Source organism: Pimephales promelas, chromosome 19 (genome assembly GCF_988280905.1).
Source record: "Pimephales promelas chromosome 19, fPimPro1.hap1.1, whole genome shotgun sequence".
Taxonomy (NCBI): domain Eukaryota; kingdom Metazoa; phylum Chordata; class Actinopteri; order Cypriniformes; family Leuciscidae; genus Pimephales; species Pimephales promelas.
In genome coordinates this window covers 13,711,666-13,735,190 of record NC_142787.1, presented here as the reverse complement: position 1 = coordinate 13,735,190, position 23,525 = coordinate 13,711,666, and the positions used below count along the sequence as shown (strand labels likewise).

General features: G+C 41.6%; 3 protein-coding genes and 1 long non-coding RNA gene across 4 annotated transcripts in view; 2 read left to right on the top strand and 2 right to left on the bottom strand.

Annotated features, from left to right (window-relative positions):
- Window positions 1-1,595: 1,595 nt before the first annotated feature.
- Window positions 1,596-5,376, bottom strand: LOC120484178 (dnaJ homolog subfamily B member 5). The gene is made up of 4 exons (XM_039679204.2): window positions 5,204-5,376; window positions 4,125-4,371; window positions 3,410-3,909; window positions 1,596-2,265 (listed from the first exon to the last, which is right to left on the bottom strand). The coding sequence occupies exons 1-4, from the start codon at window positions 5,294-5,296 to the stop codon at window positions 2,032-2,034; spliced, it is 1,074 nt and encodes a 357-aa protein (XP_039535138.2). The 5' UTR covers window positions 5,297-5,376; the 3' UTR covers window positions 1,596-2,031.
- A 1,198-nt stretch (window positions 5,377-6,574) lies between these two features.
- On the top strand, window positions 6,575-13,275 carry LOC148970770 (uncharacterized). Its single transcript, XR_016147899.1, has 4 exons — window positions 6,575-7,888; window positions 9,483-10,183; window positions 11,276-12,957; window positions 13,143-13,275. It is a non-coding gene; the product is annotated as an uncharacterized LOC148970770 (long non-coding RNA).
- Window positions 8,690-22,100, bottom strand: thbs4b (thrombospondin 4b). The gene is made up of 23 exons (XM_039679229.2): window positions 21,975-22,100; window positions 21,004-21,663; window positions 19,189-19,386; window positions 16,759-17,042; window positions 16,545-16,647; window positions 16,149-16,231; window positions 15,996-16,047; window positions 15,676-15,827; window positions 14,457-14,594; window positions 13,721-13,798; window positions 13,459-13,611; window positions 13,270-13,374; window positions 13,058-13,165; window positions 12,743-12,902; window positions 12,506-12,624; window positions 12,357-12,409; window positions 12,057-12,250; window positions 11,684-11,862; window positions 11,542-11,590; window positions 11,259-11,455; window positions 10,057-10,229; window positions 9,809-9,948; window positions 8,690-9,535 (listed from the first exon to the last, which is right to left on the bottom strand). Exons 2-23 carry the CDS (start codon window positions 21,077-21,079, stop codon window positions 9,477-9,479), a joined length of 2,853 nt encoding a protein of 950 aa, XP_039535163.2. The 5' UTR covers window positions 21,080-21,663; window positions 21,975-22,100; the 3' UTR covers window positions 8,690-9,476.
- haus1 (HAUS augmin-like complex, subunit 1) overlaps window positions 13,707-23,525 on the top strand; it is a 38,579-nt gene continuing 28,760 nt past the window's right edge. Inside the window, exons 1-3 of the mRNA XM_089123998.1 lie at window positions 13,707-13,748; window positions 14,479-14,591; window positions 16,810-16,996. Of these exons, the coding sequence (XP_088980124.1) occupies window positions 13,707-13,748; window positions 14,479-14,591; window positions 16,810-16,996 (342 nt within the window). The remainder of the gene's footprint in view (window positions 13,749-14,478; window positions 14,592-16,809; window positions 16,997-23,525) is intronic.

The window sequence follows — 23,525 nt, the reverse complement described above, 5'->3', positions numbered from 1 at the left end:
CAGAAATATAAGAACCAAAGCAACTACACAGCAGTGGTGGAGAAGATGTTTTCTCTCTTCCCAGATTTTCTCACTGTGCGAGTAAACCTCACTCCCCGGTCTCAATAGGCGCTCTAGCGACAGACGCTAGGGGCTGCAGTCTTTAGCCTCCTTGCTAGAGCGCCCGACTCTCACTTCGGAGACCCGGGTTCGAGGCCCGCTCGGAGCGGGGCGAGTAGGACCCGGGTGTGAGAGGTTACATTGGTGCCGTGACCCGGATGAGAGTGAGGTTTAGGGGGGTGAGTGTAACAGAGGCCAGCTAGTAGTTGCTGTGCAAGTAAACCTCACTTCTCTGATCTCAATAGGTGCTCTAGCGACAGTCGCTAGAGGCTGCAGTCTCCTTAGCCTCCTTGTTAGAGCGCCTGACTCTCATTCCAGAGACCCGGGTTCGAGGCCTGCTCGGAGCTGGACCCGGGTGGAGGGGTTACATGTGCGCTCCTTGTTGAACTGTCGGCAGTATGTATTGTATGTGACACCCCTTTTACTGTCTATGCGGACACCCCATGTATGCAGGTATATCATGTTTGATGCTCATTTTTATCTTATTTTGTCCCGACTGCATTACAGTTCTTCATAACCACACTATGCTCAGGGGCATGTCCAACAGATCTGATAATAAATGTTCTGTATATGAATTACTCTTGGATGTGCTCTTGATTAGTTTTTCCTGTGGTGCACTTTGTGCTATACTGGTAAAGTTACTGTTTTCATCTTCAGAAAGGAATCTGGAATATACAGAAGGCTTTGAAACTATTTAAATCATGCTGATTAAAAATGTAAAAGCTAAAACTTTGAGGCAGCTACTGGCTTTTAATCAACCACAACATGGCCTCGTATAGCTTTTGTTTATTAGCATTCAAATCCACAGAGCAGAAACCCTTTCTGGTGTGAATTATTAACATTGCAAATGATTAATACAGAAAGATCTTCTTTAATCATCTTTTATCTTTTTGAACGTTATTTATATGGCACAGGTGAATAGGGTAAAAACTAGCTAATAGATATCACCATGTTGATTTCTGTACACTAGCTTTCTGAAATGTTGTTTAAATATTCAAATGAGTCATTGCCAAATTAAATATGTACTGATTTGCATGCATTTCCAGAACTGAAATATTCTGAATATATAATCGTTTCGTTTCATTCCATAAATCATAAAATACTTCAAACCACCTGAACAACATTTTTTTTTTTAAATATTTTAGGAATAAAAAAACCTTCAGAATATAAAAAAACCTTCAGAATATAGATAATAAAGCTAGAATATAATAAAACTGCACAGTCTGGTGCAAGTGCTACTGAAGTGTACATTTCTGGCTCAGTGCATGAACAAAAAGTATGTTTTGAGTATGTATTGCAAGCAATTAAAATCTACAGACCCAAATAAATAATGTGTAAACTTGATGTTTTCTTCCCACTTGCCCAAAATCGACCCGTGCATGAAAAAACACTGGTTTTTCCTAAACACTTAAACATATTTGTCCCAATTTATTGCGTGCATGCATTCTTCTACTTTGAGGACTTAACCCATTAAAGACCACAACACCAAATGCCAGTCATATCAATAATAAAACTTTATTTCTGCTTACAAAACATGCGTTCATCTTACATGCCAGGCAATATCCTAAAGTCATTTGAAACATTTTCTCTGTATAATTTTTACAAATAATTCATTGGAACATGACACAGGGATCTCTCATAGAGACTAAATCACTGACAGTTCTGTACATGAGTACAAGGTCGTCATGGTTAAAGAAGTATGCTAACACTTCAGAGTAGCACCTATGCTCTTCAGTCAGAGCGATAGGTGTGTGTTCAGTGTGTTTTCCTCAAACACCTCATCTTTGTACCGATCACACTTACGCAGGTATGACATACCTATGTGTAATATGTTTGTGCGAGCAACCCATCTCGCACTTAAGTGTGTGTATGTGTGTGCCTCACAGAGACAAACAGCTGACGTTAAGTCCATCACTGAAATTAGTGTGTTAGTTAACACTGTCCCAAGCTGTGCTTGATGATCTCCTTGCTGCTTGGAGGAATGCGATCTGGGAAAACCACTTGGAATTCAACCAGTAGGTCGCCGCGCTGGGCTGGGTTTTTGGCTCTGGGAAGACCCTCCCCAATGAGCCTCCTCAACGAGCCTGGCTTGATTACATCACTGCATGGCAGGGGCTTCATCTGTCCGTCCAGCGTAGGAACGTTAACCGTGCACCCACATAGAGCCTGGAGGAAAACAAAGAAAGAAAAACGTTAAGCATTGTGTCACTGGACCTTCTTTGGTCTATATCGATCCTCCAGCATCTCTCTTTGTCTTGAGGTAGGATCTGTTATATCACACACTGCAGAAGAGCTATAATGCCCCTCCGGCATATTGTGGAGACTGAGGTCTAATCCACTTGTCTATATATGATGCTTTTACATAACACGAGTATGAACGCGGGCGGAATATAGGCCAGACGGATTGAACATTACTGTTATGCAACGGCAGAAACGAGCCGCTAATCGCTTTCATTTCTCAATGATGCTCCAGTCTGCGGGGGACGAGAGGTGTGCGTGGGAAGAGAAACATGAAGTGGATGTTGGAAATGAGAGAGCGAATGAGGGCGAGAGGTTCTGTGTGGAAAGAATGAAACGGTTGTTTTAAACATCCGGTGACAAATCTGACATGTAGAGAGCAGGATGACCGATTTAATGACCACTTATGTTGATCACAAGGCCAATCATTTTAAAATGGCAAAATATGCTAATTAATTGGCTAATATTAGGCCATTTTAAGATTATCGCCATCAATGTGCGCTTGGTTGTTAGCGTAAAATGTCTTCTCTAAAAGTCAATGGACTTTTCAAGGGATAATGTATTATGATTTGCTTTTTTTTTTGTACGTATCACCATTAAATCAGCCAATCTGGCACAGTCATCAATGATGATAATCTACTTAACAGAAGTGTCTAAAAATGTCAGTTCCAAGGGATAACTAACCATTTCTACTGTTTAAGTACAATTAGTGCAAATTTCACTCACATTTTTCGTTGTGTTTATATATTCTCATTATATCCGCCACCCTGCTCTCTAGATATGGGTCTATTCATAGTGAAGTCTAAGAAAATAGATGCATGAGGGCATAAAGGCAAAATCCAATCCACTGCTAGAGAGGAGCGAATGACAGAGTGTGTGTGAGACGATGCTGAGAGGCGAGGAGGAGGTGTGCGAGATGGGAGGGGGAGTGTGTGAGAGTGTGTGCACTGAGGCTGCGGGGGAGTGATGCTAAATTTAGACTCGGCTCTCTGCAGAGGCTTATTGAGTACCAGCGACTGCGAGGGAACATTTCGTACTGCGGCGCACACGTACACACACATACACATCTCACCTCTCGAAGCGTGATGGTGGTGGTGTACACAACATGCGAGCCGTCTCGTCTGAAATGGGCGTGCTTCTTCTCCTTAACGACGAAGGCCAGGTCGTTAGGGGCGTGGCCGAGCATCTGATGGCCCTCCTTGGGGAAGGTGATCCTGGTGCCCTCCTTCCACCCCTTCTTGACCTCCACGTCGAACACGCGCTCCTCCGGTCTCAACGTGTGTTTGTCCGTCTGCCGGAGGCGGGTCACCTTCACGCGCTTCGTCACGCCCAACAAAATGTCCTCCAATGACACGAGGATCTCGTGAACCTCGGCCACGCCCGCCGGCTTTAGCCCGCTCTTGTTACGGCTGAGGTGGGGAAGGGGGTTCCTCATGAACGGGTTGAACAGGTCTTCGTCCGAGTCGACTTCAAAGTTGAAGAACATGTGCCAGGAGTGGGCGTCGGCTTTTGAGGTGCTGTGGGAGGAGTCACTTTTGTTCCCAGCTGGAGCCACACCCCCTTTGGTCAAACCTGGAGGAAGATGAAAAGCTCATATTAGTGTGCATGTCATGAAATCCCGCCTGTTTTTGGAAGGGGTTCATTCTCCGGTTAATAAAGTATGGATAAATAATTGATCAGTCAGTGTGATGAGCGTGTGAATCGGATTAGCTGAGGTTGTTGGAACCCGCTGAACTCTTGCATTGTGCAGTAATTGCATTTTGACATGCAAGTGCATACATTCTCACCTTGTTGATCATAGATGCTGCGTTTCTCTGGGTCGGTCAGAACATCGTGGGCTTGTGCGATCTGTTTGAATTTGTCCTCTGCGTCTGCTTCTGAGTTCTTGTCTGGGTGGTAACGCAGCGCCAGACGCTTGTACGCCCGTCTGATCTCCTCCTCATTAGAGTCACTTGACACACCGAGCACAGAGTAGTAATCCACACACTGTGGTGAGGATGGGGGGCTAGACACCTCGGGTTCTTCACGCGGCTCCTACAGGCACACAGATAGATGGCAGGAGTTTAGACTACGCTCATTTCTAGTTCTCCTTTGTTAATATGCACAAGGTGATTCCAAATAAAAAGACGAAGTTCATTGGTTTAGCAGGGATACAAGCACCATAGACAATGAAGGGTGTCTCCCTAATACTCAGTGACAATGATTTTTTTTTTAATGACCAATTCAGTTCTTTTTGTGAATATTGCACAAATAGGCAGAAAATAAACTTAAAAGAAAATTCAAAAATAATACTTTTTTTGTGGTTTAAAACAACTTATAAATTATTAGTAATATTAATCAATATATTAAAGTATAATCATACAATATTTCATGTAACAAAAGCATTGAATTTCGACTTATAAAATAATAGTTCTATATTATCCACTATAAAGTTGTGCACAAATGCACATATTTTTTAAATGTCTCAGTTCTCTATTATTTAATGTACACTCAATGTTTTGGGGTGTATATTATATAGTTATATATAACAAATTATAAATCTATACATGTCTACAGTATATTCCTCACTATGTAACACAGAGTGTTTATTATATAGTAGAGAAAACAGAGGTGTATATATATAAAAACATCCTCTATATTCTCCAATATATAAATCTATACATTCACATTATATTGTAGGTAATATAGAAATGCCTCTGTATTCTCCATTATGTAATAGTGGATAATATAGAGGTATGGACATCCATAGGTAAATAGATTACTTCTATATTCCCCACTATATAATAAACACCAAAGTCTTTATATTATATAGTGGATAATATAGATACATGCATATTTGATTGAATATAAATGTGCAGGATCTCACCTCCGGGGTCCATCCCTCCTCTCCGTGGATGACTTTTACTTTGCACTTGACATTCTTGTGTTTGACGCCGAACTGAGTCCAGATGAGAACCATGATGCTGATGCTGATGCTGTTGCTGCCGGTGAGTGTGAGCCGAGCTGTGACTGCTTGAGCTGTGTCTGCTGCATCTCCCGCCGGTCTCCTCGAGCTTTTATACCCGAGCTCTACTCACGGCGCCCACGCTTCGTGACCGAGCTTCCCCGAACACGCCCATTCTCAGTGTACACGAGAGGGAATACCGCGTGCCCACCAATCCACGCTCGCCTCTGCTGCGGAATAAGATGAGCATCACGCGGATGTGGCAGCCCACCTCTCCATGTGGAGGATCGTTTCCGGAATTCACAATGAGTCTCATTTCTCCCTCCCTCCCTCCATCCTTCCATCCTTCCATCCTAAATTGGTCCCCTGTTACAAACTGTTCTTTTAAATTGACGACCAGCATTTTGGGTTATTGATGTGCCCGTCTCCACCAATTTCAAAATCAAACCTACGCCACTGGAAAGTAGTGGATGATAATGAATTTTATTTATTTATTTATTTTTGATAGAATGGGAGTGACAAGTATTCATATGAAATGTGGGAATGATAGCAAATGAACACGAAAAAATATGAATATTTAATATGTTTAAATAAATAAAGTACAAGGCGAGTTTGTAAGCAACTTTTTAATAAATTGTGTATTTTAGTTTTACCTTAACCCTTTATTTAACTTGCTCACCTCACGTTTTTATAATTGCCATTATGTGAGAGCGTTCAACAGAAAATGTCACTGTCTGACATTGTTCCGTTTAGTGTTAATTAGCATTTTAGAAATTAGGCTATATAGGATATTTCATACTAAGAAAGTTAGAAAGTGTCGATATGCTACTGCCCTGTGTTGTATATATTGTCCTCTGAGGCGCTTGAATGTCAGTTTTATTATAAATGTCAAATCATGTTTGATGCTTTGAGCAAGCAATAAAGTCTTATTAGCTATCATTTGCATGCACTCTATTTCTCTCTCTCACACACACACACACACACACACACTTCTGTGTCCCTCGTGTCAAAGTGCAATTAAAACAGATGATAAAATACAGCCAGAACCGCTTCACCCACACATGCAATTACAGGCAATTAACGTGTGATAGGCTGGTGCATGGCTTGTGTACCAATAGTTCTTTTGTGCTCGTCACGGTGACAGCTCAATGTTCCCATCACTGCGCAGGAATAAAACTGCGCATTCACGATCGAGAGCACGTTCACAAACTGTATTCGGCGTTCATGAATTAAAGCGGAGCCTTTGGGGATGTCGCATTACGCAACGTACGTGCAGGTGAATTGGCTCGCATTCCTCGGTACATAAATGGTCATATTTCCTCAGACGTTACGCGTTCAGCCAATCACAGACGAAAGATGCTTTAGGATTCCCGCTGGTACCGGAAAATTGGACAAATTTGGTGTAGATGTCCCTGTCAGAAACGTCAGAGAACCTCTTAGCCAAATTTCGTCCATTTTGGACAAATAGAGAGAGGTTGCACAGGAAAACCGAGCTGAGTGGTTTGAATGACACCTCGAAATCTGTCATAATAGACCGACCGGGCATTTCCGTTGTGTCTCGACTCTCGACAGATGAATGTGAGTAAAGGCGTGTGAGATCGCCGAGAAAATGTTTCTGAGGAAACTGGGAACATTGTGCTAGTGCGGTGTCGAGGACGACCAGGGAACATTGCACTTGTGCTATGTAGAGCTCTGCAGGGGATCGTAAGAAGTCGTGATCTCGTGCTTTTAATAATAACTCGCTCGTGACCAGCGGAAGCCCAACGTGCTGTGTAATTTTCGCGCCCTCCTTTCAGTGGTGGCGACGTCTGTTTTGTCGCGCGCTTTGGACATTATGGACCTTATTTATTAACGTCGACTTAATGACTCCTATATTATTTCTCGGCTAAATTAGAACCTATCTAACAAGATCTGAGCGATTGAGGGATGTACACTTAGTTAATTGTTGTTCGTCTTTAAAAAAAAAAAGATTAGCTTTTTACATTTAAGACGTAGGCCTACATTCATTCACTGTACTTGACTGTAACACCTAACAAATACTAGATTTGGTAATTTTCTGAAGAAAATGTGCTTTTTTTAGCCTATTGCTAAGTGGTTTCCGTCACAAATCAAAAGAACCTATCCCAAAATTATCCATTAAGGTTTTGTCTAGCTGGGATTTTACCAATTTTATTGTCCTTTAGGTGAAAATAATACATCTCATCACTTGGAATAGTAATAGCACCTCTCCTCAATAAGATACCAAAATCAAGGTATTCATTTTTTGTTAATGAGTTAAGTTACATTTAGAAAAAAAACACTAACCCTGAGCATGAATACTTGTAAAACTATTAGCGTATTAATTAAAAATAGAAAATCCAATGTACCGTGCTTTTTGGACACCATGGAAATGCCAAAGTACCAGAGTGACAGGAAAATACAATGGTAGGCTATATAATGACACCATCACCATACCACAATAATACCACAGTACCTTTTTACTAGTGGAATAGTAAAAGAACCACATAGGCCTATATGATTTTTAGAAAATACTCTTTCTGTCTAACCTTTTCCTCTTTTTCCATATTGTAGGAGAAGCTATGTGTTGCAGGGGAGTGATATTCACAGGTTCAGTTCTTCCTACACCATCTTCTCCTTCTGTGCTCACTTTTTCTCTCTCAGTCTCTCTCAGTAAAGGTTACGGGGGTGATTCATAATGAGTAAAGTGGCATTTGACAGCAGCTCTCACTTCAGATCCATTTCAAGTCAGATTAATTTGGTTGTGTAATTATTTTCATAATCAACTGCTTTGTTAATGAATTCAGCCAAGATTGGTTGACAGACTGAGTGATATTTATTAATATTCAAATGCGTAACAGACATGAGACAAGGCAGAGAACTAGAAGAGGGAACACAGTAATGAGAACTGACTGTTCTAATAGCTAGCAGCAATAATCAGTGAATGTAAAGGCCGTACTGCCATCTGCTGACCATGTTGTTTATATGTTCTGAACAGTCTAAGCTTTTTTTCCTCCTTCAAACTCTCTAATAAAACAGCTTCCACATAAGGAGGAATGTGAACGGAGGCACGAACTGCTGAGGTTAGCATGAGCTAAGAGCAAAAACAGCAGGAGAGACTCTTGACTCTCGCAGTTAACTTACTCTGGCACTAATGCTGCAGAGCAAACCGCCTCTAAAGAGCCTAAAAACCAACTTAAATTCTCATCAAACATAAGCTTGTGGTCCAAACCCTAGAGGGCTGCCGGCCAAAACAGCATTTTAAAGCATCATAGGCATGTTGTGATGTTCCAAAACGTAGGAAACACAATTAAGATACCTTTTAGCTACAGTGAAGTACACACAAAACTTAGTCAGATGGATGTACAGAAGTCATACATAGGACAGATTGACATCAAATATTGTAGCATCTTTTGAATAGATTCTTTTATTGGTGCCAGACATGAATATGAGACTCCATGTTTAGGTTTACTTATCTTTTATCATAATGTGTCATCCTTTCTTGTAAATGTTCAATGAATGTGATGCTAATCTACTTGCATTCTAGGCAGGTAGCTGAGAATGGGCTGTATGCACGCATAAGTTCCGCATTTGACGTAAGGATGCTCGTCCATTTCCGGTTGTGTAGATTAAAGCGGAGGAAAACCGGAGAAAACAGGATTATGGCAGAGTCTTCAATATTTACTGTCCTCCCGTCTTTGAAACGAAACGTACATACGTTTAGATGTAATTTTATATATAGTTATGTTTATTTAATATAATTTTAAAAAGAAGCATAAACACAACGAGGGGTGTCTGTTTTATCTGTTTTTGTGACTAACGTTTCATTAGTATAACCATGGAGTATAAAATTCAATATAAATTCTCGGTATTGCATTGGACTCTATGATCGGCGGAAGTTATCGAGCATCCTTAATCCTTCACCGGAAATAACGCCGTGCATAGAGCCCATTATAACTTGAAACTGACTGATAACAGGAAATAATGTCCATCTCATCTAAATGTAATATGATCTAGCTAATTTGCTAAAGTTTTTTTGACCTAATAAACAGTAAAAAAAATGGCATACACATTGTGTATACACGTATCCCAATTCTACACACACACATTGTGTACAAATGTGTTTCACACTTTCAGAGACACACATAGGACTGTGTGTTATGGTGTGTTAGTATAAACATAGCATTATGGGAATTATTTACAGGGGGTCCATGCCATGTTGTGTACTGAACTCCTGGAAGTCCTCTGGAATGGTGTCTGGAAAAGAGATGATGGTAAAATACTATATGATAATTGCATAGGTTCTGTAATAAGTTTTAAGCATATGGTGTGAGTTTATATTTGCTTTTGTGTACACTACCATTCAAAAGTTTAGGTAACATTAATTGAAATTTTATAAACAAATTGAGTGAGTTTCATGCATGCTTGCTGAGTTAAAGTATTAATTTATTTGTTTTAATTACGTTATTTGAACAGTTATGGATGCGTTTATGCTTCCAACTTCAGTGTATAACATGTTTGTGTTCTCACCATTGCAGCGGTACTTCAAGTTTGACCAGATGATGTTCTCCTGAGAGAAGCAGAACACTCCCAGTCTTCCTCCTCTCATTGTGGTATCAATTGTCACCCCAGAATCTGCCACCAGCTCTGTACCCTCATAGAAACGAACCCTAAAAACACACATACTAGTCTGTACTGACTCATCTTGTTTTTTTAACACTTTTCTTTCTCATTTGCTAGGCTTCAATTTTGAGTCACCTGAATTTTGATTAGCTCACCTGATGTATCCGACTTGTGGGCGGTGTTGCAGGTACCAGCGGTATGATACCTTATCCTTCCAGCCAACGTTCCTTGGATCCTTCCACAGGAGACGCACCTGATCATTAGTGTCACCTGTATGCCAGAGTGAATTCCTCAAATGCTCACCTGGACCAGACTTGGACTTCACTGCCTGTGAACGAGAGATAAAAATTAGTTCTTTTAATTCTGAAAGACTTTCTCACACATTTCAGTAGCACCTCATTGCAGTACACGAGATCCAGGAGGCAGAGTTGGATTCAGATCTCAGGGGTAGAGATGGGTAGGATTAGGGGTGGGGTTAGGGATCAGGGGGTGGAGATGGGTTGGATTGGGGGTGGGGTTAGGGATCGAGGGTGGAGATGGGTAGGATTAGGGGTGGGGTTAGGGATCAGTGGGTGGAGATGGTTAGGATTGGGGTGAGGTTAGGGATCAGGAGGTGGAGATGGGTAGGATTAGGGGTGGGGTTAGGGATCAGGGGGTGGAGATGGGTAGGATTAGGGGTGGGGTTAGGGATCAGGGGGTGGAGATGGGTTGGATTGGGGGTGAGGTTAGGGATCAGGGGGTGGAGATGGGTAGGATTAGGGGTGGGGTTAGGGATCAGGAGGTGGAGATGGGTAGGATTAGGGGTGGGGTTAGGGATCAGGGGGTGGAGATGGGTAGGATTAGGGGTGGGGTTAGGGATCAGGGGGTGGAGATGGGTTGGATTGGGGGTGGGGTTAGGGATCGGGGGTGGAGATGGGTAGGATTAGGGGTGGGGTTATGGATCAGTGGGTGGAGATGGTTAGGATTGGGGTGAGGTTAGGGATCAGGAGGTGGAGATGGGTAGGATTAGGGGTGGGGTTAGGGATCAGGGGGTGGAGATGGGTTGGATTGGGGGTGGGGTTAGGGATCGGGGTGGAGATGGGTAGGATTAGGGGTGGGGTTAGGGATCAGTGGGTGGAGATGGTTAGGATTGGGGTGGGGTTAGGGATCAGGAGGTGGAGATGGGTAGGATTAGGGGTGGGGTTAGGGATAAGGGGGCTGAAATGAGTAGGTTTAGGTAAATGTAAGGTGGGAGGAGTTGGATCTGGATTTTGTGTTCTGCATTGAGGACCATCTCACACATTTTAGAGATCATATATTATATTATGATATAAATTATAAATATAATAACAGATATTATAAAGTTGAGCTGATCGACCTTCAATTGAATGCCAGGTTCAGCTACGGCTCTGAACGGCGTGGCCTGCCAGTACGTCTGCTCCGTTTGCTTCCACATCACCACATAGAAACTAGAAGAGTCCTGGTATCCAAAGATGAAGCCGGCATAGTCGTCATCAGTCACCGTATTCACGTGGAACGTTCCCTCGAAGTCAACACCACTGAATGCAGTGTAACCTGGTCGTCGGAGAGGGGAATGTTGTCATTCATGTTAATAATCAAACATATAATTAATCATGATGGAAAAACATGCATCCACTCACCAACAGCAAGGCCTGGATCACTGTTCATGGTCTGGACAATCTCCATTCCCTTTGCAACAAGGCAAAGAATTTGTCAGAATTGTATGTCTCAAACACAGTTTTCTGTAGAGACATAAAAAATGATATGTATCTTTTGCTGTACCTGGTTAAGAACCACCCAGTTGGGGTCAATCTGAGCATCACCCTCTGGGTCCAGTACAACTGTCTGATAGGCTCTGAAGTCTGTCAGCGTGATCTCTGCATTTTCTGGACAGTTATCGATCCTGTCGATTACCTTGTCCTGGTCAAAGTCTGATTCGCATATGTCGCCTACTCCATCATCTGTGTAGAAATGAACAGGTGAGTGAGGGATGATTGTAATACGATTTCTGTATGTTCACTGCATTAAGTACAAAACTTTCTGTGAATAATGGGATATTTTTATCATATGGTCCATATAGGTATCATATGGTCGGTGATAACAGAATAATGTACAGTGCATGCTGTGTCTATGTAATGATTAGTGGTGTACTCACTGTTGTCATCTATCTGGTCAGGGTTGGGCACTAACCGACAGTTATCTGGTCCAGGAGGCAGCAAGTCAGGAATGCCATCATTATCATCATCATCATCACATTCATCTCCAAGTCCGTCTTTATCCGTGTCTAGTTGGGAGCTGTTAATTACCAGTGGGCAGTTGTCCTTACTATCTTGGTGACCATCACCATCACTGAAGATACAAAAAATGATAATTCATCTTATTGGTGTAACAATGAAGAAACTGATATGCAAAGAAAACCACGTCTCTGTTGCATGAATGATGGACTTTTTCATACCTATCTTGGTTTGTGTCGCAAGAGTCTCCAACAAGATCATTGTCAATGTCAGACTGGGAAAAAGACGATTGAATGTTAGTATTAAATTATTATAGTTAAAACAACAGAACAGTATATGAGGAATATTTGGCTGTCTGCGAATAATGTACCTGATTGGGATTTGGGGTGTCAGGACAGCTATCGCACGCATCTCCCACACCGTCCCCGTCACGATCCAGCTGATCACGATTTTTCACTCGCTGGCAGTTATCCAGGAAGTTTTTGATCCCTGACGATCAATAAATCCAGACACCACAAATGGAAATGACCAATCTTTTGTTGGAACTGAATCATCAAGACTTTTAGATGTACTTCACTGTGTGTGTATGTGTATGGGTATCTCTTACCATCTCCATCCATGTCGTCATCGCATGCATCTCCGAGGCCATCAGAATCGGTGTCTCTCTGGTCTGGGTTATCCACTCGGACACAGTTGTCACATGCGTCACCATGACTGTCCTTATCACTGTTCAGCTGATTTATATTTGGCGTCAACCAGCAGTTATCCTAAAATCCATACATATAGGAACAAAGCATAAGTAACCAGAGATAGAAATGCAAGGTAAGAGAAATTAAAAGGAATAATAAGTGTGAGATTCTGCAGTGCATTAACATAAACAATCACGGCATGAATGTGTGTGTGTGTATGTTTGTGTGTTTACCTGCTCATTCAATATTCCATCTCCATCTGCATCTGGGTCGCATGCATCGCCTTTCCCATCGCCATCTGCGTCCTCTTGACCCGAGTTTGGAACGGTAACACAGTTATCCTGGTGTTGAGGACAAAATATGAATCATCTCTCCCAGAGACAGGCAAGTAAAGTCACCAGAGCCCTTAACAAGTCAATATCGATTGCATTGTTGCCATAATTACCTTTCTGCAGGTTGGGTCGCGGCAGCGCAGTTTCTCATCAGGGTACCCGTCGATGTCAGTGTCTTTACCGCAGAGATAACCATTTCCAGCCCATCCAATGCCACACTTTAGTAAACACACACACACTCTTAGCATTTGCCCTTGAGCATAATGGCTTTTTCATATTTGTGAATGTGTGTTTCAAAGTACCTGGCATGTGATGGTGCCATCTCTCTCCTCTATGCACTGTGCATTGGGGTCGCAAGGGTTCTGAAGACGGTTTGCACAGCTTTTCTCTGGCTTGCAACCTCTGATCTGGTCACCTGTAAATCCGTTCTTACATCGGCCACATTGATATGATCCCTACACAGATCATAACATATATAACACTTTAAGGTGATATTCTTTTGCTTTGCGACTTATGATGGCACTTTGCATCATAGAAATGCATTATGAACATGTCGGTTCTCACCACAGAGTTCACACAGATGGAGTTGGCGGTGCATCCTCCATTATCTGGTCCTTTACACTCATCGATATCATCACACACCTAAAGAAAATTAGGAAACGTACATGGCTTGTCACTCTATTGTGGCTGTGCATCAAAATATCAACGGCAAATGGTCCTTTTTTTTTAAATGCCTGAACTTTTCGTTACAACATATGACATGCCAACATGGCATCATGACTTTTGCGTAAACATACACACCACTTTCAAGTCAAGTGGCGTGTTATCTATACGCATTTTGAGCTATCCGCGTGTATGTCTACGCCATTGAATGTCCGAGTGATTCCACGTGTATGTACACACTGTTAAATGTCTGAGTGAAACGAAGCAAAATGTAGATCTATATCTGGGGAGTGATATTCTTTTTCCTAGGATGGTAGGGGAAGACTCATAAATGATATTAACCCCAGTGACGGTTAGGTTTAGGGACGAGGTTGGAGTAGGTCATATATTTATATATACATTAATGTAACGTTAAGTCAACGGCATTCATAAACACGCTGAAAAGTGATTTTGCGTGTTGATAGCATGCCAAAAATGGAAATACGAATTGGCGTGTCATACATACGCCATTTCATGAGATCACTCTGGACATGCACACTGTGGCGTTGGGGGATTGCTTTATCTTTACGCTTCAATTTACATAGAAATTGAATCCATTGGGGAACATTGCGTTAGCTCCAATACATCAGTGATATACCTGCTTGTGCGTTTGTGCATAGGTCACACCAACACCCTCCAATGGTTTGCCAGTGAATCCAAGAGGACATGCCTCACAGCGGAACCCTGGAGCCATGTTCACACACCTCACACCAGGGAAGCAGGGGTTGAACTGGCACTGCAAAAGACAAAGAAATGCATGGCAATGTCATGCAGTCAAACAAGATTAGTGCTTCGACATATGAGGCAGCTGCGCCTAGAGTTTGAATTCTTGCTCATGGCCCTTTCCTCTCCCATTGTTAAACTGTTTAACTTTATAATGTCCTATTAAAATGAAGGTGAAAAATTCCATAAATGTAACTTTAACAAAACAGTCTTAACGGGTTAGTTCACCCAAAAATCTAAATTATGTCATTAATGACTCACCCTCATGTCCTGCATCATCTTCGGAACACAGTTTAAGATATTTTAGATTCCTCCATTGAAAATGTATGTACGTATACTGTCCTTGTCCAGAAAGGAAATTGACAACAGAACCGGAAGAGAATACAATGCTGAATAAAGTCATAGTTTTTGTTATTTTTGGACCAAAAATGTATTTTTGATGCTTTAAAACATTGTAACTAACCCACCGATGTCACATGGAGTACTTTGATGATGTCTTTATTTCCTTTCTGGACAAGGACAGTATACCGTACATACATTTTCAATGGAGGACACAGAAATCTCTCGGACTAAATCTAAAATATCTTAAACTGTGTTCCGAAGATAAACGGAGGTCTTACGGGCTTGGAACGTATGTCATTAATGACATAATTTTCATTTTTGGGTTAACTAACCCTTTAAGTATCATTAATGTTAATAGACCATCTTTTGCTGCACTTAGACTTTAAAGAAAGTCTAAAGAAATTATTTTTCTTACCTCACTGTGCCTAGACAGGTCAACTTAAACTAAGGTGTAACTTTAAACTAAAAGTGAGTGGCCATGTATTCATTAATTTCTGTTAGTTACAGAATTCAAACTTTTTAGTTTGAATTTTCTTATTCAAACATTTTAGTTCGGAAAGTTGCAGTATTTTCTTTAGTACATCAAAAACTTTTTATTTCAGAAGATCAACATATAAATCCCACACTACTCATGGGGATTCGCATCGCTACAAAATTGTATTTATTTTGGTCAATCGACTTTCCTCAGGCTATTTCAGATGATCACGAAAAATGTAATTTGTCATAATATCCCCTTAAATAAATAGGCATACCTCATCAACGTCATCACAGCTGTATCCATCTCCAGTGTATCCAACAGGGCATGGACCGCACTCCACCCCGTCGTCTGTTTCTATGCACATTTCATCACGGAAACACACTCCAGGAGTGCATTTTGGTTTCACCACTTCTGTTCCGCCAAGACCTAAAATTAATCCATAATATTTAGCATAATATGGTGTGGTCTGAAGAATTCATAGGCATGTAACAGAACACTCCCATGATTGAAATATATATGGTTTGGGTCTCTTATCTGAATATCTGCGTCAACAAACTCATGCATAGCATGCTCGTGCTTAATGTAATGTCCTACCACAGGCCTGGCACTCAGAGATGGTGTTTCTGAGGAAAGACGTTTCCTTCACCTGTAAACATGTGAAATCTCGGTCAAAAATAAGGGATGGTGGAAATTAAGAACATTAAACAAAGGGGTACAAAAGGTTGGATGGGTACAGAAAGGTTTTACCTGTTGAATAAGTACATCTTTCAGCTCATTAATGACCTTTGTGAGCTCCAGCATCTGAGTCGTCAGCTGTTTCGTGTTAAGCCCTTTATAAACAACAAAAGAGTTTACGATTTTAGCAGACATATACACTCACTCAATTTCGTCACGTCTTCTTTTGGAATCTATTACCCAAAGGTGCACTTAGTAATTATACTAGTAATCAAATTTTGCTGATGCCATTGGAAAATGCTTTATTTGTTACAGACTTCTAGCCGTAGCAACCAACCAGAACACCCCAGCAATTGTTTAGCAACACCCTGGCAACCACCAATAACACCCTAGAATTGCGGTTGCAGATTTTTGCACATGCAAGCATGACTCGTGTTTTCTTCAGACATGTAAAAATCGAGTTGTTACCTAAAGTCTGTACGGAGTCGCTCTGATGAGTGTGGCAGTCCTGCAGCGATGCAACATTTTCCATTGAATCACCGTATGCCAGTTTGAGCTCCTCCAACTGCTCCTGCCAATCAGAACAGAGAGAGCACAATGGGGAGTTTATGTTACCGTTCTAGTGCATGCATCGAAACCCTTCAATTATATCTCAGCATGTGAGTGTGTAACTGTTGTATACTTGTGCTTTCCCCTGCATAGTTTTTAACTCCACTCCTTGTTGATTGTTTAGGCCATTAAACACAGCTGGTAAATCTCTCAGCGTCTCCACCAGCCTGCAGTCCAGGTGTAGCTCCACCCCAGGCACTGGTAACACCCCCTGGCCTTGCGGGAAGCCCCCTGGGTGGCCCACCTCCAGCCCCTTAAGATGGAAGAGCAGCCGATGCTTCTCACCATCAGCCAGTTTCAGGTTGTTAAAGGTGACAGTACTCATCCTACCATCTCTGCGCAGGTATCGTAAAGTAGCTACAGAGGGAGAAAGTGTTTTATATGCAAAATTCTGTAATTTCTGCTTGTTTTTAGTGCAAAAACAACTTTTGTTTCCAGTTTAAAGGCAGGGTAGGTGATGTGTTCCAGAAGCATATTTTGCTATGCTGTTTATATTCTGATAGCAATCACTAAATGAGGTGGTCTAAATGTATTTATATGTGTATATATACAGTATATATAGTCTGTGGGAGGCATAGGACCATAAAATGTTTGTCCGATCACCGCATGTGGTCCGAATGCAATGATACAATGTCCTACCTACCTGTCTATGCACTCTGCTTTGCTTTCACTGACATTACATGTCATTAGTGCGTTTCATGCTATACAGAGTTAGACAGACATCAGTCACTGAGCAACACAACCGAAACAGCAGACGCCTTTTAGGACGTGTGTCCACCAAAGCGTTTTTCCACGCGCCTGGCGTGTGTTTTCTCAATTGTTTTCAATGGGAGCGCCGCGTTTTTTAAACGCCATGAGCGTACCGAGGCGCTGAGCGTTTTTTTCACGCTGAAGCACCAAGCGCCCAGCGTTTTTTACTGGTCGCTGGGAGTTGAAAAATGTTCAACTTTTTTGGATAAAACGCAGCGCTCATCACTGTCACTTTTTACCCAGCCGTCCAATCACAATGGAGGAGGGGCGGGACTAATACCACACCGACCAACTGTCACAACATTCAACTGCTGCGGATATTCTGTATCATAGCAACGAAACGTCTCAACGGAAAAAACGCTGCGCTGCCAAAACGCTCTCAAGCGCCCAAAGCACGGCGTCTTTAGCAGAGCGTCTAGCGTTTTCAGATGGCTGAAAACGCTTTGGTGGACAACACGGCCTTACAGTTCTTCATAAACCAAAACAACAAGCTTATGCTGCATTATACCTATAATTTGGAAAAGATGGAAAACTGTGACGTTCGTGACTCAAATTTATGTGTTTCAATGGCAAAACTATCAACAGTGAAATGAATGCAGCAGTTGGGTGGTACGGTGCTCTTTAAAGGAGTAGTTCACTTTTGAAAAAACTTTTGCTGATAATTCACTCACCCCCATGTCATCCAAGATGTCCACGTCATTCTTTCTTTAGTCGAAAAGAAATTAAGTTTTTGATGAAAACATTCCAGCATTTTTCTCCATATAATGCACTTTACTGGGAACCAAACGGTTCAAGGTCCAAAAGACGCTTTCAGTGCAAACTACAAACTGTTCAAAGGGCTCAAACGATTCCAGACGATGAATAAGGGTCTTATCAAGCGAAACAATCACTCATTTAATAAACAAATAAAAAAGTTTAAGTTTTATAAGCTCAAATGCTCGACTTGCTCTGTTCTGTGACGCACGTTTGTAACTCTCCTGTTCGAACTCCTTCATCAAAATGAACAAATCTATCAAAATGAACAAATCTTTTTCTGAGTCGATTCGTTCGTTGAATGAACCAAATGACTTGGAAAAAGATTCATTCATTTTGATGAAGGAGTTCGAACAGGAGATTCACAAACGTGCGTCACAGAACAGAGCAAGTCGAGCATTTGAGCTTATAAAACTTAAACTTTGTTATTTGTTTATTAATTGAGTGATCGTTTCGCTCGATAAGACCCTTATTCATCGTTTGGAATCGTTTAAAGCCCTTTGAACAGTTTGTAGTTTGCACTGAAAGCGTCTTTTGGACCTTGAACCGTTTGGTTCCCACTGAAGTGCGTTATATGGAGAAAAATGCTGGAATGTTTTCATCAAAAACCTTAATTTCTTTTCGACTAAAGAAAGAATGACATGGACATCTTAGATGACATGGGGGTGAGTGAATTATCAGCAGAATTTTTTTACTCATTTAAGTTGTTTTTTGATCATTATTGTATTGTTATGAGCTTTGAGATATGAGGTAGTTTAATGCCATCTCTCATGATTTGTTCCCTTCTGTCTCCCTTTGGAAATACGCTCTGGAGGGTATAGGATCTTTAGCTTTCAAAGCTAGCTTGCTATTGCTGGTCTCTCTTGAAAATGCCCACTCTACCTTTAAAGTCAGTTGTAAATTTTCATAGTAAATGAACGCAAATGAAGCCCCCCCCCCCCCCCCCCCCCCCCCGAAATCATAAGCTTGAACAGGTATGGTACTGCCAAAGTTCACGTACCTTTGTTGAGTTTTCCGAGCACAGAGAACTCAAAGTACTTGCTGTTGTCTCGTGGATTGTACAGGCTGAATATGCTGTTTCCGGTTCTAGGCTGGAGACGAAACGTTGTGAGAATAAAGAGCTCTGTTACTCCCTGCTCTGCCAAACCTCCGTGCAGTAGATCCGGTAGACAGTCTGGTGACGTTAAGAGGTTGTACACTGCGGGGAAAATGTTTTTGAAATGTTATATAAGTGTTACTGAAACACAAAGCTCACAAACATGTAGTTGTTCCTCAGGCTATGTTGGGAGTGATGCCCAGGCCTTTTTAGGTTGATGTCATTTTCTGTTAGATGGTAAATCCGGTTGCTGTTTATTTAGTTGGTTGCATGTTGCTAAATAAATGTTTAAGGATTTGTAGTTCTTTGGAGTTTGTAAATGGCAAGAATTAGTCGTTTTTTTAATACATAACACAACTCCACTGTAACAAGTCTAATGGCATTTAAATGCATTCAAATTTTGAATGTTTTGGGATTGTGAATGGGAAAATGGTGTGTGTCTAAATGCTGAAACCCAGATTTTATCTAACATGCTGACTGAGTGACACAATTTGGCGAGAACCTATTGAAATTTCTCTTGATAGAATTGTGTTCCAGAATAAGCAGAAAAGGCTTGAATTTCAGATTACGATGTTGAGTTTTTAAACAGGAAGTCCTGTAACTGAAGCAACTGGCCTTAGTTTGTATAATTGAGATTGACAGGGATCAAACTGGACCTTATCCATCGAACATTTTTAGTGGAAAACTTCATGGAAACCAGGTGAACGAACAGCCGTTGTGGTGTCACTGCCGGATGTCAAATACAGATGTTGGTTGTTATGGCGATGGAAACGTGCCATTTGTTAAACAGGCAAATGTAATGTTGTATGAAAAAATGTTAATGACCCAAGAATGACGTATTTTCCAAAATGTTAAACAAAAAAGATGGTCTGACTCTCATTTTCATGCTTTAGCAATCATCACCAATCATCAACTAAGTATATTTCCACAAAAACCAAGGCAATTCTTGTTTATCTTCACGTACTTGTGAAGAATACAGTTGCTGATTTCAAAGAGCTGTTTGTTGCCCGAAAGCATCATTTCTGTTCACAGATGGTGTGCTGAAATATTTGCATGCTGACTGATTGTCAACATGTGGGATTGGGCTTTATGTATTATTTGTCATTTTAATGTTCAAACATTCTCCAAGTCGTACGCCTTGATGTAAATATTACATTGACATTTAAAAGGGTAATGTTTATATCCTCATTAGGGGGAAGTACACAGAGCGTGTGTTTTCTTTAAGTATTATGTGTCGGCCTTTCAGATTCAATAAAATAATGCAATCTCATCCTTGCTGCAAAAGACATTATGACTTCTATAGCCCAGAATGAACTACCTCTCTCGATCTCTTTCTCTCTCTCTCACACACACACACACTCAAACTCTCATACACAGGCGATGACCAAAAAACTTAATTGGAGCCTGATGCTTTGTGATAAACACATCCAAATTGAAAGAGGATCAAAGTAAATAGAAAAATAAAATTACAAATGTGAGGAAAATTAAGAAACCAGACTTTTCGGAAGAAATCAGAGCCTTTTAGAGTGAGATTTGAGGCTCAGCGTGAGATTTTACAAAAATAGTCAAAAGAAGCATGAGAAAAAGAGCAAGAGTGTAAATAAAACTACACAAAAATGTATTCTAAAATAGTCATATTATTAGTTAAACCAGGCAACTTAACTAATGATGAATTAAAGAAACATTTGAACCTTTTACGGAAACTTAATGTGTACTCACCGGTTGATTCTGCGCTTGCTGAGCTGAGAGTCAGCATCAGAGAAACAGCCGTGAGGAGATGAATAGTGCCGGCCATCCTTTAACACAACCTTCTGCCACCCCACAGAAGGAGTGTGTGTGAGAGAGAAGTCTTATGGGTGCTGATTTTTGATTCCTTCGTGTCTTTTGGCTACAAGTGTAAGTTTTATAGAGAGAGTCTGTGTGTGATTGAGTAGGACACAGGAGTGAGGGACCGAAGAAAAGAGCGAGGTCTGTCTGCATTCGGGTTTTAATGATGTGTGTGTGTGTGTGAGTGTTGAAACAGGCTGTCTATCAACTCTCAGCAGCAGCTGTGGTGGGCGGAGTCATGAGTCTAACAGACGCCGCCATGCTGAGTGGGCGGAGCAACAAGTGGTGTCGTATAATTGGCGGGCCGGGCTCACGTCTGAAGTCTTATTGGTACCTTTTATGGGGTTCCATTTGTTCCACATCCTTCTCTCTGTCCTCCTTTTCCCTCCGTCCGTCCTTCCTTTCTCATTTTTTCACATATTTTCCTGTCATTTTGACTGGCAGGTGCCGTAAAATACGTCTGCCGGGGTGGATCTCTGGGGAATTGTTTATAGATCACTGGATGGAGAGTTGCTGATGTTCCGTGAAGGTCTAATTCTTTCGCAATGGATTCTGTAATAAAAAAATTAATTAAAAAGTCAGATAAATATGTGAAGCACACACACTGGTAACAGCTGTTCAATGATACGGGGGTAGTGATCTCATCTCTCATCTCAATGGTAGTTTAATAACATTCACAGTAGCACTTTAGAAAAGGCAAAGAAACATCTGAGACTGTGAGTTGTACACATGTTGGTGTGTGTATCCTTTATTAGGCATTGGCATAAAGCAAGTCATGCATCAAAAGGGGCACATACACACTGCAGCTAAAGTGTGTATGAACTCTTACAAAAATACCTAACAACGCCCCAGTAACTACCTACCCAAAACTTCCCAGCAACCTCCCACAATGTTCCAGCAAACACCAGAGCCCGTCTAAGGGAGAGCCTTGGCACTTCCTATTAGCCCCGTTTTGCATCACCTTGGTTGCAGTTCCATTAGAATTCCACTGGAGGTGATCACGGGCGAGAGCAGAATGAATGGGAGTCTATGGAGCTAAACGGCTAAATGTATCTCTTTCTCCTGCTTGTCGTTAAATCAAAATAGATTTTATTGTTGATTCCGCAAGTTCAATATAGATTATAGGCCAAAAGTCGAATGAAAGAGTACTTATGTCCTTTTGATTTCTTACAGGTTAGGCTGTTGTTGGCCGGAACACGCTAGCATTCTGCTAATGTGTGACGTCATCACATTTCTGAACGGATTTTTAGAACAGATACGTGAACTTAAAAATGCAATTTTCAGCTGAGTGTATTTTCTTAGCCCTCCCTTTTGAATGCAACTTTCAAATTACTTGACAAAAAATTACATCCTGAGAAAAGTGGATTTCAGGGGGTGAAACCCCATAGACTCCCATTCATTCTGCACTCGACCGCGAGCGCCCCCGCATGGACAGAGACGTGTTACTGCAGCCAGTCCAGACATCGGAAGTAACCAGCCAGTGCCAATTCTCTTCAAATAGACATTCTCTGCAAACACCTAGCAGCGTCCCGGCAACCTCCCAAAACACCCCGGCAACCACTTAGCAATTTCCCACAACACCCCAGCAAATCACAGCAACCAGTTAGCAATTACCCAAAACACCCCAGCAATGCCATAGAAATCAACCAAGCAACTTCCCACAAAAACAAACTTCCTAGCAACCTTCCATAGTGACTCAGCAATTATCCACAACACCTAGCAACACCCTAGCAACCACCCAACCCCCCACCACCACCCAGCAAAGGCATAGCAACACCGTAGAAACCACTTTTTTTTACAGGCAAGCACATTTTCAGTAGAAAATATATTTAAAAAAAGCTTGTTAAAGAAAAATTTGCTTCCTTCACATTTATGAATAGACGATGACGACAGAGAGAATAAATCCATATACTATCACTGGTCTTGTGGCGGAGCTCCAGTACGTTACTCACGGCGGTCGGTATCATTAATAACAGACTGGTCTGATACTGATATAGCGCTCACATACTCATAATCATACCGCCGATTGGCTGATCACACTGACCACTGACCAATCACGTGATGTTGTGGTGAGTGACATAATCCCACATCTTAATCAGAGGGGCGAACGCTGCCTTATGTGTGTGTGTGTTATGAGCTAAATTACAGTCTTTTGCCGAAGCTGCTCTGTCATTAAAGCTTTCTGAGGCATTATGGGTATGTTAAGACCCAGGTGGGCAAAGTTCTGGAATGTTCTGATTCAAACCGCCTCACGTTGGCGTGTGTGTGTGTGTGTGTGTCTGTGTGTTACAACAGGATCTGGCCTTAAGTCTTTCTCTGAATGTCTGGTTATGCTGTAGAGCAGCAGGAAACAGACAGTGTGTCCTATTGTTCTCAATGTAGGTTGAGATGGCCTGACAGAGGCTGTTAGTTTG